This window comes from Dermacentor albipictus, chromosome 10, assembly GCF_038994185.2.
Source record: "Dermacentor albipictus isolate Rhodes 1998 colony chromosome 10, USDA_Dalb.pri_finalv2, whole genome shotgun sequence".
Lineage (NCBI taxonomy): Eukaryota > Metazoa > Arthropoda > Arachnida > Ixodida > Ixodidae > Dermacentor > Dermacentor albipictus.
Genome location: NC_091830.1, coordinates 69,330,555 through 69,347,606, shown reverse-complemented (window position 1 = coordinate 69,347,606; position 17,052 = coordinate 69,330,555). Strand labels below are relative to the sequence as shown.

The 17,052-nt window shown below is 46.2% G+C and overlaps 1 protein-coding gene across 3 annotated transcripts in view; it reads right to left on the bottom strand.

Annotated features, from left to right (window-relative positions):
* Positions 1–1,225: 1,225 nt before the first annotated feature.
* MESR3 (misexpression suppressor of ras 3) overlaps positions 1,226–17,052 on the bottom strand; it is a 271,058-nt gene continuing 255,231 nt past the window's right edge. For all 3 annotated transcript variants that reach the window (XM_065428837.2, XM_065428818.1, XM_065428827.2), the window contains 3 exons: positions 9,332–9,594; positions 6,415–6,759; positions 1,226–4,677 (listed from right to left, as the gene is read on the bottom strand). In XM_065428837.2, the coding sequence (XP_065284909.1) occupies positions 4,441–4,677; positions 6,415–6,759; positions 9,332–9,490 (741 nt within the window). In that variant the 5' untranslated portion in view covers positions 9,491–9,594 and the 3' untranslated portion in view covers positions 1,226–4,440. The remainder of the gene's footprint in view (positions 4,678–6,414; positions 6,760–9,331; positions 9,595–17,052) is intronic.

Below are 17,052 nucleotides of genomic sequence, written 5' to 3'. Positions count from 1 at the left end.
CTGGCAGCCGTTTCACGGGACTTAGAAGTCGTGGACGGACACGGCGGCCATTGTCTGCAGAGTCAACACTGGGATGAAGAGGCGCCTGCTCGGGGAAAAGCACCATGTCTCCGAGAACCCACTCACCTCGGCGTGGTCAGTGAAACCTTTGCAGAATTGTGTTTAACTGCCCTCCCCTCTAAGGCGGATCGGCTACGATGCCTTCAACGCTCCGAATTGGTAGCCGGTTTAAGAGCCGTTTTTCCCTCACCTAGGGATCTACTGAGGTCAGAGTGTTTATAAGCAGCTGTTGTGCGGCTGCTGAGTGTGCTTTTCTCTCGCAGTCATGCTAGACTGATGTACTGCAACGTCCTTCTGCAGATACTGTAAATAAACCCATAATCCTCCTCGTTCTCGATGAGAACAAGTCTCTCACTTCAACGTCCTCAGCATGAATGAGTTGTACGACGGCATAGGCCAGCTACCATCTAATTCATGCCCGACTCTAATCCTGACACCCTGGAGTGCTTGCGCATTGAAGAAGCCCGCAGTTTATTGGTTGCAGCAACGCGATTTGTCGAATGGAATGGTCGTCGTCGCTGTCTCGCCGAGTGGGAGCCCTCTCTCTAGAGACCAGCCGCCATACTGCCACTGTCGGAAAGATAAATATACGACAACTTTCGCTATATGTTACGCGCGACTCGGCACCAGACGCGATGGCGCATGTATGGCTGGTGGCGTCTCGGGCTCTGCGCGAAGTTCGCTATCAAGCAAGGAAATATCGGCAATCTGTTTCATCGCGTTCGGTGCTGAGTCGCGCGAAATCTCGCGGAGGTGATAGTACTAGTGAAAATGATCGCTCGAGAACATCACCCCCCGAGTGAATTTTACCGCTGCACCACAACGTACACGCCACCGCGGCTAATCACCTCTGCGAGACCAGTTTCTTGCCGATATCCACCGTGTGTTTCTTATCCTCATTGGGCCGTTTTGTAGGTCTTCACTGGCTCATCGAAGATTCGCTTACACCAAGTCCCGCAGCGTGTGAGTCTGGACGATTTCCTTTTTGTCTGATGAAATCGCACAGACGTATAAACATAACCATTCAGCGCAGACAGATCACACACACGGGTGTTCCTCTTTTTTTTTTGCCTTTTACCTGCTTCTTTTTGTTCATTTATTGTTGAATACACACATGTAATCACTCACGCAGTACATTGAATGGGAAGATTATAGACCAGTCAACTGCACAGATTCAAGTCAATTTATTTACAAAGTGCAGACCACTTCAAGGCACCGAGATGCCACAGAGCGACCGCACGATACAGAGATGACCGCTAACAGGAGTAAAACACGGCGCGTATATACATGTTAGATGAATGATTAGCACTCTTAAATGGCATGGCGAACAACCTCACGACACCACTACGCTTTTGAGACAACTTCAGGCAAATGCAGCACTGGTAGCTCGGTCACCACTTGCACCTTTCAATGGGAATACGGCAGCAGCAACGCATAGCTGTCGACACTGCAAGCATCCACTGACATCAGGGCACAAGATCGGTGCGTGCAAGATTATTCACCTCGGTGACCGATGTAACATTCTTGACGTACAGGGAACGTCGCTGCGATCGACTCGGGTGTGAAATGTGATCAGCGGCATCCATCGGTAACAGCTCTCAAGGAAGTGCGCAGGCTAATAATAAGCCACAACACATTTCAAACAACGCCACCACAGCGTGAATCTTGAAAAGCCGTATTTTGTGACCTGACGGTTGACCAGTCGTGATGACAAGGCTACAGAACTGGACGAGAATCCAAAACCTTGAGCCGCATTCGACGCTATTCACATACGCGCTGCTGTAGCTTCTAGCTCGTTAATGATACAGCCAACAACCGCGCACAAAGATAACACTTGAACAAATGATTGTTTCGCGCTCGATCTCAATCATATGTGGCGGAAACAAGACGACATAAATTTCGTGAAGGTTTACGAATCTCGGGGTCCACACGGAAGCTTAGAGAAAAGAAATCACGGCCACAAGCAACTTGTTTTGTAATGTACGTGCTTGTGTAATGTTTTGTAATGTACGTGCAATCCACTTAGGACTGGGCACGTGGCCTACTCCTACATTGTTACACAAGCTCAACTTTAAATACAACTCAGCCGCAGAAAATGTGAAGCGCGCTTGCCCATTACAGTGTGAAGCACTGTCTGCTGTTTGCCACTTTCTTTAGAATGCTCGCATGCTGGATGGTACCTTCATGATGGTACCTTCATGGAACCTGCACATCATGCTCGATAAAACCCCTAAACACGCTATCTAAAATTTTTGAGGGTCAACACGATAGCGAGTCAACACGGGCGCAGTAGCCGCGAGTTTCATTTGTTCCCAAAAACAAGCTAATCACAAAACAAAGTTCCACCTCAAAACATGGTTCAGATTGCACAGCGCCGACATTAAAGAATCGCAGTAAAATGCGGGTAACTAAATATCGTAGTATGCCAAGACATTGGAGAAATACAAACCCATTAGCTCAACAGAAAAGTGCAGGAGCTTACGCACATGAGTGTAAAAGACTGACAATTTAGCTCCGCAATGATATAGTTCTATGATAGCAGCTCCACAAGGAGTTTCAAACACTCTTCAATGAAGGAAGCACTAAACGAAACACACACACACGAATACACTTCTCATTTGTCCACAAACTAAAACGAAAATAAGACTAAAGTAAGGCCCTAGGCAAAATTGCATACGCTTGACCCAAACACACTACAGGATATTACTCGCGACTATCAACATGACTACGGTGTCAGTACAACACACTTTGTATTACCTTGCATCGAACAAATACACGATTCCCAGGCATTAAAGTGGCGATCATTAACGAAACACTCCTACACAGTTTCAGTGATGCGGTATATACAAAAAAAAATGTAGCACGCTCAGAAACAGGGGATGTTGATTGCGCAAGCTTCAACTATCTGGTTATCCCAAAACTACACTCAACATTGTCTCAGCGTCCCCCTTAACGACTCAGAATAAAGGCCTCAAATATACTTTTCAATCTCGCATACAACTGTTACGTTAATACTGAGTCATCAGAGGAGAAAAATTGGCAACAGGACAGTATTAAACAAATCTTGCAATACAGGCGACATTAAAAAAAGAACGGCACAGTGTCTCGCAAGGCACAATGTCAAACGGGGTGCGAGATTTTCTTCATCTGCAGTAAGCGCCCGCCAGAAAATATGAATGGGAGAATCATGCAGACTCTGAAGCTACACGACGTTGACTTTAGTTTCAAAAGAGTGCACATCACATTCCACCAGTCACCTATGCCCGTAGCACAACTCTTGGGCAGCCACCAGCAAGCATTGAACACTTAACTTGACCACCCCAGAACCCACGTCATTACAGGAAAAACCAATTTCAACATGAAAGTCACTATCGCAGTTATGTGTGCTTCAAGTGCAGGCTGTGGACATGAGGTAATCTTGGCAAGTGCTGTGGCACATTTAATTATATTTAGCTGAATTACAGATGCATTGCAATGCCGTTCATGACAACAGACTTTCGCCATGCAAATGTTTTCAAGCCAGGCTCACGCAAATGTAAATACCGGCGGAATGATGTGGCATGCGATTCGACAATTTCGTGAAAATTAAAAAAAATAACATTCCTAGTACATATTACAGCACATCAACGATGAAGTAGTTCGCCTTAAACATTGCATTCGATGTACACAAGAGGCACGTTGTCGTGTAAAAATTTAAAGAACTCTCGAAGCACTGCTGAGCTTTGTATGTGCATTCACAAAAACACAGCAGTAGTGTCCAGTCAAACCCTGTGGAAGACATTAGAAAATGTCTTTGGGAAGTTGAGAGAGAAACGCATTGTTTGTTGTGCACTTCACACACTTCACCTGTACCGATGAACGGGCGTCAAGGTTCGTGAAGGTTGCACTGAGGTCCATGCATTTCGACAATCACTTCACCACTTCCACTGTTTCGGTTGTGTCTCACCAAAGGTGGAAGGTGGTGCCGTCTAGGCACATAGATGGGAGAACATCGATATAAAACCGCTAAAATGCAAACGAAAAAGGAGGTTCCCTTCAAGGCATGTGAGTTTCCACAAAATATTGAAAGAATTCCTGGTAGGGAACTGAAAACATGGCATACTGGCCCACGCAACTCCATTCAAAACTTGTCTGTCTTCATCCCAAGGTAACTGGTATGCATTATGGACAGATCGAAGGGTCGTATATAGAGCCGTAACGCACATTTTGCAAGCCTGCTCTGCCAGCTGAGTCCAATAAACGCACAAGCCTCGAATATCAGCGCACCTTGGTCCCATGGCCACACGTACCAATGGTGGAGCAATAGCAAATGGCATGCACAGTTTGCAAGTAGAAGCCAGTACTCTCATTCGATTCGCGACTTGTGGTCTCCCATCGAGTCTAGTCGATGTCGCAGTCGGGTCCCAAGGTGGCCAAGGAGTAGAACCGCTCCTTGTCACCGCTTCCGACGCTGGTCACATGCTGGAAGCAGCAGGGCAGAGAGATATCGCTCTTGCCGGGCAGGGGCTTGGGCTTGGACGCCCTGCTCTTCTTCTTGAGACTCTTGCTGCTCTTGGGAACAGACAAGCTGATGTTCAGAGGGTCCGAGATGAGTTCCTCGACCTTCTCCCAGAACTCCTGCACGACAGCGGAAGGAAAAGTCTGTTGTTAGGACAGGTGCAAGACAAAGAAGCTGAACGCACATGGTTGATGAAGCATTATACACTTAACAACAGGCACATTGCTTAGTGAGCCAAAGAAAGGTAATTGGATATTAAACAGAAAAAAATGTTTCACCTGTATAATTAAATTGCCCGTTACAATACAAAAAATACTATTCTTACATCGAGAAGATGCTTGGTAAAGCAATAAAGTACAAAAAAGGCAAGGTGTAGCTAGATAGTTCTCTCACCAGATAGTTATGACGTCATTGACTGATTTTATTTTTAATAAACCTATTAAAAGTATATTTTTAAAACAATATTTTACCAGTCTAAACTGATTTAGCGTTTCTATTTCGTGTCCCTTCAAGGAATACATGCATGTTACATAGAATAGTGCAAGGACAGAAATTTGCGAGAATTAGTTGAGCACATGGGCATCGTACAAGTGCTAGAAGCAGTAAGTGGCTACATTTTCAGGTATACAATTTGTAACAATGAAAATGTTTCACACAACCGCGGAGGAAGAGGCACTGAAAGTACACGTTGACACTGTGAGAAACGTCGGAGTTGTGCATTTTCACTTGTCATGTGCAGTGATGACATATGACAATGGGAATCTGATAGCCAAGATGCTTGTGTGCCATGATTAATGCGTGTTGTCTATATTACTGACACACTAAAAAGTGACACTACGTAAGTGTTCGCTAAATACTCTTTCCAAATACTTCTTACATTCTTTTTTTACAAAAAGTAGTGGTTCGTAGTGGACTGCTTGCTTTTCTTTGAATTTCAGGCCAAGACTTTAGCCATGGTAGGTAGGTGTGACATCATGGATATCAACATTAGGGTTGTTCTGACGCAGTAAAGGTTCTTCAGATATGATACACTTTGGTTCTAGAATAAATTTAGTCTTTTACCCGTAGATAATTAACAAAGTACTGTCAAAATTTAGAACTTCAGGAGGAGCAGCTGAAAGAGTTTTACGACTGGTCTTTTTTTTTTCTTGCTTGCACCACTTGCTCTGACCTTAGGAATAGCCATATTGTTATAGCACAAATGTAATTTAACTCCCTCAGGTGTGAAATATGACGGACTGTCTATAAAGCTGCTATATTCGCCCAACTTCATTCTAAGGCACTTGAAACTTCACTGCAAAAAAAAGAAAGTGGTTGGATAAGGCTTAATGGATAATCTGACGAGCCATCAGAATTACAGAGCAATTATTTATTGTTCAGTCGGTTATGCTACGTAGCTGCTCCGTAACAATGTCAATGACAGGCTTGAAGGATATGCACAACATTATGATTGGCTGCATGCATTACGAGCAAAAGTTATTCCATCTACTTTGCTGCCAGAATATGCAACGTCCCGCCACATAGCAGTACTTTCAGCAAGGTGGCCATCTGTAGCACTACAGAGAACCATAGAAAATTAAATCAAAGCACGTTGAGCATGCAGGAGTTGAATTCAACAGAAGTTTGCTGCTTTTACTGGTAGCCCCCCCCCCCCCTCTATAGAACCGGAAAAAACAAGTTCCGTCCACAGATGTGGACACAGCGCCTGAAGGGGCTGGTTGTTGATCGTACAAATTCATTCTTATACCAAAGCCAACATACCCCGTTTTAGTACATTTGTATTGACTAGCGAATGAGTACAGCCGGGCTCAAATGTAACCGAAAACGTTACGAAGCGAAGGCAGCCGCACACGCACCTGGGCCGCATCCGGGACGTCGAAGCTGAGGCCGGCCATGCGGCGGTGGTCCGAGGACAGGTGCATCGTGTGGAAGGTGATGGCCGACTTCTGGTAGCTGCTGAGGTTGTCGATGACGTCCTTCCAGAGGGCGAACCCGGTGCCCCGCTCGGCCAGCACCACGTGCACCATGCGGCGCGTCCTGGCACGCGTCTCGCCCTTGTCCAGGATAAGCACGGGGACGCCCGTGCGCGCCAGCTCCCAGCGGCCGGGCGTGCTGTCCTGGGACACGTCCGTGAAGTACAGGTTGGCCAGGCAGTGGCAGCCGTACACGTACGTCTTGTGGCTCTTGAAGCAGCACTCGACCTGCGCGAAGGGGAATCCCGGGCGTGGGAGATGTGTCACGTGCTACTCCACTGGCAAGACGAGCTAGTGTAAATAGAAAAAAAAAGCTATTTGAAAACACAGTGGGGTTATGTTAAACTAGATTCGCAGTTACACTTATATGTTGAAATCTTAAATTTACGCATCTCGCGCTTACGGTAGGTTGAGAACCGGAATGCGACAAAAGACGCGGAGACAATTGAGGAGTGGCGACGCCATATTGAAACTTCCACATCCCCACGTGACGTCGCCGATTCTGACTATCGCCTGTTTAGTGCTATAATCAATCGCTTAAAAACGATTTGTGGGTGTGGTCGCACACGAATGTGTATGCAAGGGCTCCACCTCGTGGCTACTATTGTTAACGTGGCTCGGTATGTGGCGAGTTTAGTGCCACCAGAGGCAGTCGTTGGCCCGGGTTAACCCCACTTGATCAAAGCGAAACTAAAGGCAAATATTAGGTGAAGCTAAGGTGATAGATAAAAAATGCTCGAGGGCGCCTAAGGCGTCAGTACTACCGCGAACAAAGTTTAAGTAATCGAGAAGTTGAGGTAAATTCAGGAGACGATTTGCGACTCGCCAGGGACATCCAAGTGCTAACCCGCTGACGAAGGCACTCCATTTTCTTTCTGCCGCAAGTACAAAACTTCTCGTAATAAAAAAAATTGCAATGCATTATACGACTATTTACTATTCGTAACAGCAAAATTCTATTTGCCCAGTAGTATTCGATGTTTATCAAAAGTAACTCGTTCACTTTGCCCTTGACAACGACGCGGGCGGTGACTGGTTTCGATTTCGCTCGGCGCTGCACCACCCGCGCCTTCGCGTTCCAGTAGTTTCGTTATCGTGTAGTGCTGCGCTGGTTTTGTTGGCTCGCGAGACTCTCACAAAATGCAAGTAGGAGATATTTACACGTCTATGTGACGTCCCGGGATGCCCCAACGGTCCATGCCGCTAGAGTAAAAGCAGCTGCAGTGGCGAATATAACGCTATGTCTTGGCTCGGCTTCTCCACGGCCACGCGTTTGCGTTTTAACAAAAAAAAAAGGAACGTAGCGCCGTCTGTCGGGCGGTATGGAACGTCACCACTTCCCCATTAAGGGCGGGCGATTTGAATTGCGCCAAAGCTATTCGCACCCTTCAGATGCGATCTTCTGTTAAACGATGTCTTTTCATGGCACGAAACAAGCGCAGCAAGGTTTCTGGAATTCTATTTGAACAGTCCACGTTGACTTAGCATTTGTCTTTAGTTTCCCTTTAAGGGGTAGGCGCCACGGTAATCCGCAAGTCCGCACAAAGTGTTTCTTTGCTGAGCAAGAACGGCTGAAATGAGTGGGAATACTCACGAATTCGGCCTCGCAAGTTACGCAAGGAATTAAAAAGTATGAACATTCTTCCCAACTGTTAAATTAAAACTAAGCACCAGAACATCCAAACAAAAATCACCAGAACGCCATGCTACGAGTGCGCTTGGTGTGCTAACAGCGGCGGCCTGGAGCGTTTTTTTTTTCTTCGTGCCACTACCGTAGTTATTCACAGTGCATTAGATGAAAGTAATATTCAATAGTCTGGCAAGGCAACGAGAATTCGACTGGCAGTCAGCACCTAGAATCTGTGCAACCGCGTGTTTATCGACCCCAGTTAGTCACCGGGGACCCTGATCATGAGAAGGACATTTGCAGGAAGAATAAAAATGGGTTAGAGCGTACACGGCAAGCACCACCAAGTTATAACTACCAGCTTATGCTACTATGGGGCAGAACCTTGTAGGTTAACAAAGAAGCTCGAGAACAAGTTAAGGACCACGCAAGCAGCGATGGGCAACCTTAAAGGACATTTGTTAATGGCATAAAATAATAAAAAGAAACACCTCGGCCAGCACACGTTAACGGGCAAATAAGGTAGAAAGGATGCGTAGAAAAAAAAAACAGGTTTTACGTGCCAGAACCACGATTTCTATATGAGACACGCCCTAGTTAGGGACTACGGATTAATTTTGAATACCTGGGGTTCTTTAACGTGCATCCAATGCAAGGCACACGGGCGCTTTTGCAATTCACCCCATCGAAATGCCGCCGCCGCAGCCGGCATTCCGTCCCACGCCCTCGGGCTTATAGTAGCGCAACGCCTCAGCCACTACGCCACCACGGCGGGTGAGATGCATAGAAAAGCAGGGAGGTTCACCAGAGGTAATTTCGGTTGGCTACCCTGCAAAGGGGGAAGGGGAGAGACAGAGCGGAGGGGGAGAGGCAGAAAAAGAGACGAGTAGAAACTGTGTACACTGCAGAGCAGTAGCTGGCTGCGTTCTGGGAGTCTATCGTGACGGCCTGCAGACCGCTGAAACCATAGCAGCGCCAATAAAGCCTTCTGCGCGGGATTGCTTTGGCAGCATTGGCTTAGAACCTTTAGTTCTGACAGTCGACGACTGTACAGTTGTTAAGGTACGAGAAGACAGCTGTGTGGGTGGATTGGGAGAGCGAACGGGGGTATATAACCAACGACCAGATTGCACGCGCCAGCATCGACGAGCTGCGCCCGCAGGCGGCGCGTACCTGGTCCACTTCGACTTCGGTGAGCCGGCCGGAGTCCTCGGGGTCCTTGCTCAGCGCGCCCACGGTGTCGTACTTGGTGGTGATCTTCTCGATGCCCATCTTGAGCGAGTTCTTGACGATGTCCGACGAGCAGTAGATGACGGCCTCGCTGCCGGCCATCGTCGCCTCACCCTCGCACCGTCCACGCACCGTCACGTACGGTCGTCAACGGTCCAGAAACGGCGTGCGGCTCAGCGTGCCGTCTGCGATGGCAGCATCGAAGCCTGCGGCAGCAATAAGAAGAACAGAGCGCACTTCAGCGACACGCGGGGGCAGTGATCTATGCTAATGAGACGAAACACAGCTCTATTACGCGCAACGAGACAACAGCGAGCACGCAGACGCGGCACTGCCGAACAACTGTGCGAATTTATGGGCACGACCTTCTTTTATACACGGATAAAGAACAAGGCCAGGCACGTCAGAGGCTCCCCCCCCCGCAAAAAAAAAATCGCTAGAAAGAAAAGTACTCGTGCCGTTTTCGTCACACACATTTAGATGTTTTCATCTTATTGACGTGCTATCCTGACAGTCTATCCTCGTTAATTCATGCTGAAGAAAGTCAAAGAAATGTCACAGTCGTGAAGAACGAAGACTCGTCTAATAATTTGCGCGACAACTTTCTTCTGAATTCAGCGAGTACAATCTGTATCGTTCCCCGTCTTTCAGAGCCTGAACGATTAGGTAATGAGTCAAAGTAAACAATAATCCCAAGGTGCGAAATATGCGCCAGAAAATTGCAGTTTTCAAACGGTTGCGCAAGAAAACGTACACGCATCATGCAGTGGTCAACTTCGTTATATGAACACAAACTTGGCCCGCTCTCAAGCAAAAACTAATGAAGGAAAGCGTGATCCTGCGAGCAAGCGATTGGGAGCATTGAGAATAAATGTAGTGCATGTTATGCCGGAATGAACAAGGATAAGTATGCATTAGCTTGCGCTGCAACCTATAAATATGCACGCACACACACGCACGCACACTCGCTCACTCACTCACTAATCACTCACACACACACTCACTAATCACTCACACACACACTCACTCACACACACACTCACACACTCACACACACACACACACACACTCACACACACACTCACACACTCACTAACTCACTCACTAACTCACTCACTAACTCACTCACTAACTCACTCACTAACTCACTCACTAACTCACTCACTAACTCACTCACTAACTCACTCACTCACTCACGGGATTTTTCAACTAGACGTATGTGGAAGGACGAGAATAATTGCGCAGAACGTGATAGAATGAGGCAGCCTTTCCGCTGGTTGTCGCAAACAGCCAGTACGTTTTCACACGCACACTGCATCATCATCGTGAAAGCCACCTCTCAATTTCATTTCAAACTTAGCTGCACGCCGACGGCCACGACAACGTTTAGCATAACTTCCACGTCCTGGCGCGAGCAGGGCGATCGCCGAGAGCGAAAGAACGAAACATCGATTGATGCCGCAGTCGTTTTACCGAACGATGGTATACTGAACGCTATAGTCACCACGCGCGAGACGGTTTGGCTCTGTGGGAAGGTGTCAATTTGCCAATCACCTATTTCCCACATATTTTCGTCTGGCTGTACAGCACCGCGGCGACCTATTTTCGTATAAGTAATCGCGGTTTTTCACGATAATGTTGCGCTAATGGAAGCTACAAATGGTGCCGGTCAATCAGGAACGCTAATGGACGCGACGCTCTGCCTCGCAGCGGCCTCTCTCTGACAAAGAAAAGGAGATGCGCGAACGGTCATTCAACCTAACGCCTTAAGTGACACGCAAAGCCAGTGTGGTTATGCAACGCGCCGAAAATGATGGCACGGCTTCTCACACCTTAGGAACCCTGCGTCGAATGGGTACTTCTTGTGAGGCAGTCGGCGCTGAATTATTCGAAAAGGTTTCGGCGTGACATGAGCACTAGAGAAAGTCCACTGTTCATACGTGTGTGTGTGTTCGCGTGCGTGCGTGCGTGCGCGCGTGTACAAATGTGCCTGTTTATGCGCGGAAATCATTCTGTTACCTTGGCCGCGACAACAACGACGGATGACGACGAAACCTAACAATGATGACGGACGTCAATTAAAAAAAACGTCAAAAATTAAAACTGGCTTTGGCGATGCATGGAAGACGGGGAGACGAGAGCGGTGCCACGCGGGTGGCGCCACTATTTCCTCTCATCTCTAGTGCTCGCCACAACCCTTTCATACGCATGCAACCAACTGGCACAATTCTAGGCCGCTATTTTGTAGCGATGCCTTATGCCTTATGCTATGCTGTTCTTATCCACCACACACGTCCGCCCGATCCCGTTGAGGCAGACCGTCGCTCTCACCACTGGCCAAACGCGAAAAGTCTGAAAAAGAATAGAATCGGAAAAGGCATCGCTACAAAATACCGCCCCTAGACTTTAGTTTTTGACGGTGAGTGGAGCTTCGACCGATGGCTGATTCGTTAACCCAGAGCGCCAGGTCGCTGCGAGGAAGCTGGCCAAGAAGACCGCGTCACAGTGACTTGCGAGGCTGCTTTCACGCGAGCGTATTCACACACACATGCGTTTCACACAAGCATGTAGCTTCTACGTCGGCCAAGCCGCACGTCCACTTTTCGCGGCAGACGACCGTCGTCTGCTTCTCGCAAGTCCAAACGCGCGCTGCACCCAATATCGATCGCGATCGTTACGGGCGTCACGAATTATTGAAACATCGCGCATCTGATTACGGGTTTCCGCCCACATGCAGACGTCGACGTATTCCCCCCGTTCCCTCTTCTAAAGAAAGCCAATCCCTTCAGACAGATCACAGAAAGATTCTGAAGCGTTTGTGTGGCTACGTACGGCGCCTGTGTCTTTCTTTTTTTTTTTCGATAGACGCTGATAGAATATGCGCGTCCTGACTGCACTGAGGACCAGGGCCGCTATCTTGTACACGTTCGAAAAGCCGACGTTCGATTTCGCCTCGCGCGATTGTCCAGGCTGCGCCGATATCGCGGCCTAGGCCAATCTAGTCCAATCGCGTGATGCCTGTTTCACATGATGCGATTTTCGTCGCACCGGAAGTGCGATTTCCGTCGTTTGCGATGAAAATCGCAGTCGCAGTGCCGACCCCCCGATTTTCGGCTGCGACCAACCGGTTGGTCGCACAGTCGCACCGTCGCACCGATCGCTGCGATTTTCCGTCGAAATTGCGCGGAGAGCTGCCAAAGGAGCTATTTCGCTGGTTTGTTTTGGAAAATGGCGTCTCGATCGACAAGTGCAATACGCGGAGACGTGGATCGTCGAATTCGGTACGTACGCGAAGGGAGAATAAAAAACTTGTACCGCAGATTGCATTCTCCGATTTCTATGCGTTTGTTGACACTCTGCACAGCAAATGAAGTGCATTTTCACGTTTGCTTCGTACGCCTTTGCGAGTTGTCAGTGCTAGGAGGTGTTCGATCCCCAGCAGACGACGAGGTCGCTACAATGTTTTGAGTAGCATGCAAAAATCGCGCTTACGGAGCAGCTTGAATTATTTCAACCTCGTCAAGGGCAAATGACAAGACAGCAAAGTACCCGAAGTTTCAACGTTGCGCTGAACGCGGTACCGTTCACTGATTTTTCTTGTTTTCATTTTCTTGTCGGTTTTCAAGCACGAATTTCCCGATGCATCTTGAAAGCTTATCTTGCCTCTTATTAAATCTGACAGAGCAAAAGTGTAGGCTATCGTAATGAATTTGCTACGATAGCATTAAATCCGTGGCTTGAATAAAATATTACATGCACGTTTGGTTGCACCTCTTCGCTGGAGAATTTTTTTTTTCTTGCACAGAAACCAATAAACATTGACTATGTTGCGGACTTTGTATCCTTACTGCATCTGTATGAACACTTGCTCTGCAAGGTAACTAACTGCACAGCTAGTAGATTAAGTAAATACAGTGACAACGTACCCTCCTGCACAATTATGTAGAACTCGTGCAACAATGCGAAAAGCAGGCAGACGCCCTGTTCTTGTGTGGATAAAACAGTATAAAACGACACGCTGAAGAAAAGTAAATCTAAACTGTGCAGTGAAGTCAGCCAGTACAAGCAGTTCTTGCACGTTCACAGCTGATCAAGTGTGCAGAAACATTCATGCCTTACATGTTTCTAGTAAGTTTCTAATAAGTTTGTGATCACATATATTAGTGTGTAAACCCATATAACGATATCCGCTGCGATTACTATCTTTGTAAGTAATGAAATACCATGCTACTTGCAACAACATATATCACCTGAGGATTTTAGAACAAATTTCTGCATTTCAACTATACACAATATGTGGTTTATTCAATAAAAGAACACAAACTGGGCTTTTTTGCAATGACAAACTTATTCCAAACTTTACTTATATACAGGCAAGAAAAAAAATTATAGACAGAAATATTGTTCTTCAATTTGTTCACCTGCCACTGTGGCTATAGCATTCTGCTGCTAACACGAGGCGAGGGATTGATTTGCCAGCCATGGAAGTCGCATTTCGATGGGAGTCATAGGTGCGAAAAAAAGCTCTTGCACTTAGATTTAGTTGATCACCTTTTATTGAACCCTTGCACTTCAAAATGCTATTGCACGGGGGGCATGCTTATGCAAAATCTAACACCAATAGAAAGCAAAGCGCAGAATTGTAAAACAACCATCTTTCGTGATAATTTAAGTGTGTAAATATTCATTGCATCAATATGTATTGTTCAACAGCACTGCACAAGTAAGCATGATCAGGTATAGCAAGTACTCTGTCAAGAAGCTGGTTATACAGATGTATAAATGTCAAGGCATGAATGCTCATACTACGTCGCACACATAGCACAAAGAAAACCTTTTCCAAGAGTTGTCCCTTCTGGCAGATATGAGTGGGCCATAAGCAGCAGAAACTTTATTGCAGGACATTGTGTAATACCGCTTATGAAAAAATGAACAGAGTGAAGAGGCTTTTAACCCTTTATTGACGAGTGTTGCCTACAGGCAACACACCAAAAAAGAATTTTTTTCTTGTCGAGTTTAAGTATCGAGTACGAAGTTTCTAGCTAAATGTCTTCGGCCAACACTGAATGACAAGCAGCAAGCGTTGTTGGTTGTCAATTTGTTGGTTTAGAGCAGGAACACTGGACGAGGAAGAAGTTTGGCACGTGACTCACTGTCTTGTGCAAGCAAGTTCAGAGGAGACAGGCCAATGCAACGTATGCAGCTGCATTGGTGTCGCACATCTGATGTAAAGCAAATGAAATGGGCACCTCTGGTTCACATATGATAAGAGCTGTCTATACAAATGGAAAATAAAGCTAGGTGGCTTCAATGGGGTGAAGCCCACTTCCAGTTTCCTGCCTGGGGTTTTCCCTCTATTGCTGAAAAATTTCTGCAAAATATTTTTTCTTTTTGTTGATTATGCTTACTCTTGACGTGTTTTGCATATTTAGATAGAACAATAAACATGTTTTCTCGGTATTTATATGTCTCGTCATTAAAGGGTTAACAGCAGTACCTCATGCTGCTCTAATAAGAGGAACGATGTGCAAAAACATTTCTGGTAAAACACTTAAACTAACTTTCTGAAAGACAGAAAATTCCAGGTGAGAGTTGGAGGTACGTTTAGCCCACACACACCAACAACACGGGCATACTACAAGAAACACTACAGCCTATGGTGTATTACAGTCTGTGGGAAAGCTATCTTATACAGAAATCAAAAATGATGCAACAAGCCCTCGACAACACTGCAGACTTTCTTGGCTAGTCTGGCCTCTCGCTTTCTGATAAGTCAGCTCATATCGACGTCAGAAAAAAAGAAAGACTAGAATCAAGAACTACCCCAGATTGCACATAGTGATCCACATAGCTGGACAAATATGCCCGCAAGTCAACATCCACAAATCCTCAGCTAGTGTAAGCCCATGACGGCAGAGCCAGCATGTGGGTGAAACAATTATGCAATGCCTGGACGCAACTTCCACACCTGGTGAAAAGAATAATCTCGAAATAACGGGGGTGGGCGAGCGGATACTATAGAAAATCGCAGATGCTGTGCTTGTGTCCAAGGTATGGTACGGTATGAATTACCAACAGCACACAAAAATACATCGAAATACTCATCGAATACAGGCATCGGGTAGTAATAACAGGTCTTTCCAACTGTACCATGCTTGAAGACCTCTATGAGAAAGAGCTAACGAACAAGCACCTAGACAGAGTAGAGTTGCAGCCTGCAGCACAAATTCTTTGTCTCAAGAGCTCAGAACCTCGTCCCAAGATACTATGCCAGTTAGCATATGAGATGCAAACACCCCTCCCTTCAGAAAGGCAACCTCGGGAGTACGTGAAGTTGAAACACAACAGGCCCATACCGTGAAATATGGGGACAAACAATTAGGCCAGGAGATTATATGCAGCTGCCAAACAAACACAGGAGGTTGCTAATCACGAAGATGCAAGCAAACATAAGGCACATATAGTACACTGATCTGGCAATAGCAGTGTAACAGTAGTATGACACTACACAAAACTAAACCCCATATAAGTGAGTACCATTTTAGGTCATCCTACACCTAGAAAAGCTGAACGGAAAGCAATCAAAGCAGCACTTGTAATGCAGATTACACCCTGCACAACACCCTGCATGGATTCACCAGAAACTGTCTGGGCCTGCACATCACACAAGATTGTCAGGAAAATCAAGAGATTAACACGCGACTTGCCAGCACATGGCCAGAAATTAAATTACAGGATACATAGCCATGCAGTTATTCCAGGACACAAGCGGGCTTATAAGCCTGACATAATAACTGAAAACTAGATGAGTTTGTGTGTATTCATTATTAACTAAAGTGCAACAGATAGACAACACACAAGAACGAAGCGCTGTGTGTGTTCACTTCGTTCCTGTCCATTGCATTTCTGTTGCAGTATAGTTAATGAATTCATAAGGCTGCACAGGAGAAGAATGATACCTCTGCCCAAGGGCCCGATCTCGCATCCAAATCCACACGTGTGCACACATACACACACAAATGTTGCAAGAGTGCATAGCATGGAGCAGTATCAACAGGATGACACTAGATATGGATGAGGACTAACTTTCAACTGAGGTTCATTTGTAAAAATGTGGCGAGTTGTAAAAGGGCGATGAGCAAAACGAGAACAAGGTGAAAGCAGGAGCCAACGTTTCGACAAGTGGACTTGTCTTCTTCAAAGTCCACGTGTGGAAACGTTGGCTCCTACTTTCACCTTGTTATCATGTTGCTCATCGTCTTGAATTTCCATCTCCTGCCTTCCCCGAATTTTCCCCAGAAAAAGAAAGACATCATTGAAGGATAGATAAAAATTGGTGCTTGATGCAGCCAAACAAATAAATATGCTACAGAAAGAAAATAGAGAAAAATTCCAAGTGCAGGAAAAAATAATTACAATTGCCAATCCTGCATGCCAGCACCTTTCAAGAAACACTGTTGTTATTCCAATAGACAGACTGACAGTTTGCTTATGCAATGCAAGCACATTCTTCCAGTTCCATGCCATTGGGGAAAAAATGAGTTTCCTGGAAGGTAGCCACTTGCACACTTGGTCATCACTGTTTTTTTTCCCTGGACTTGTATATCTATACGTATTTTCCCCCTTTCCTGCTTTTATGTTTGGTTTCATCAAGCACTAGTCTT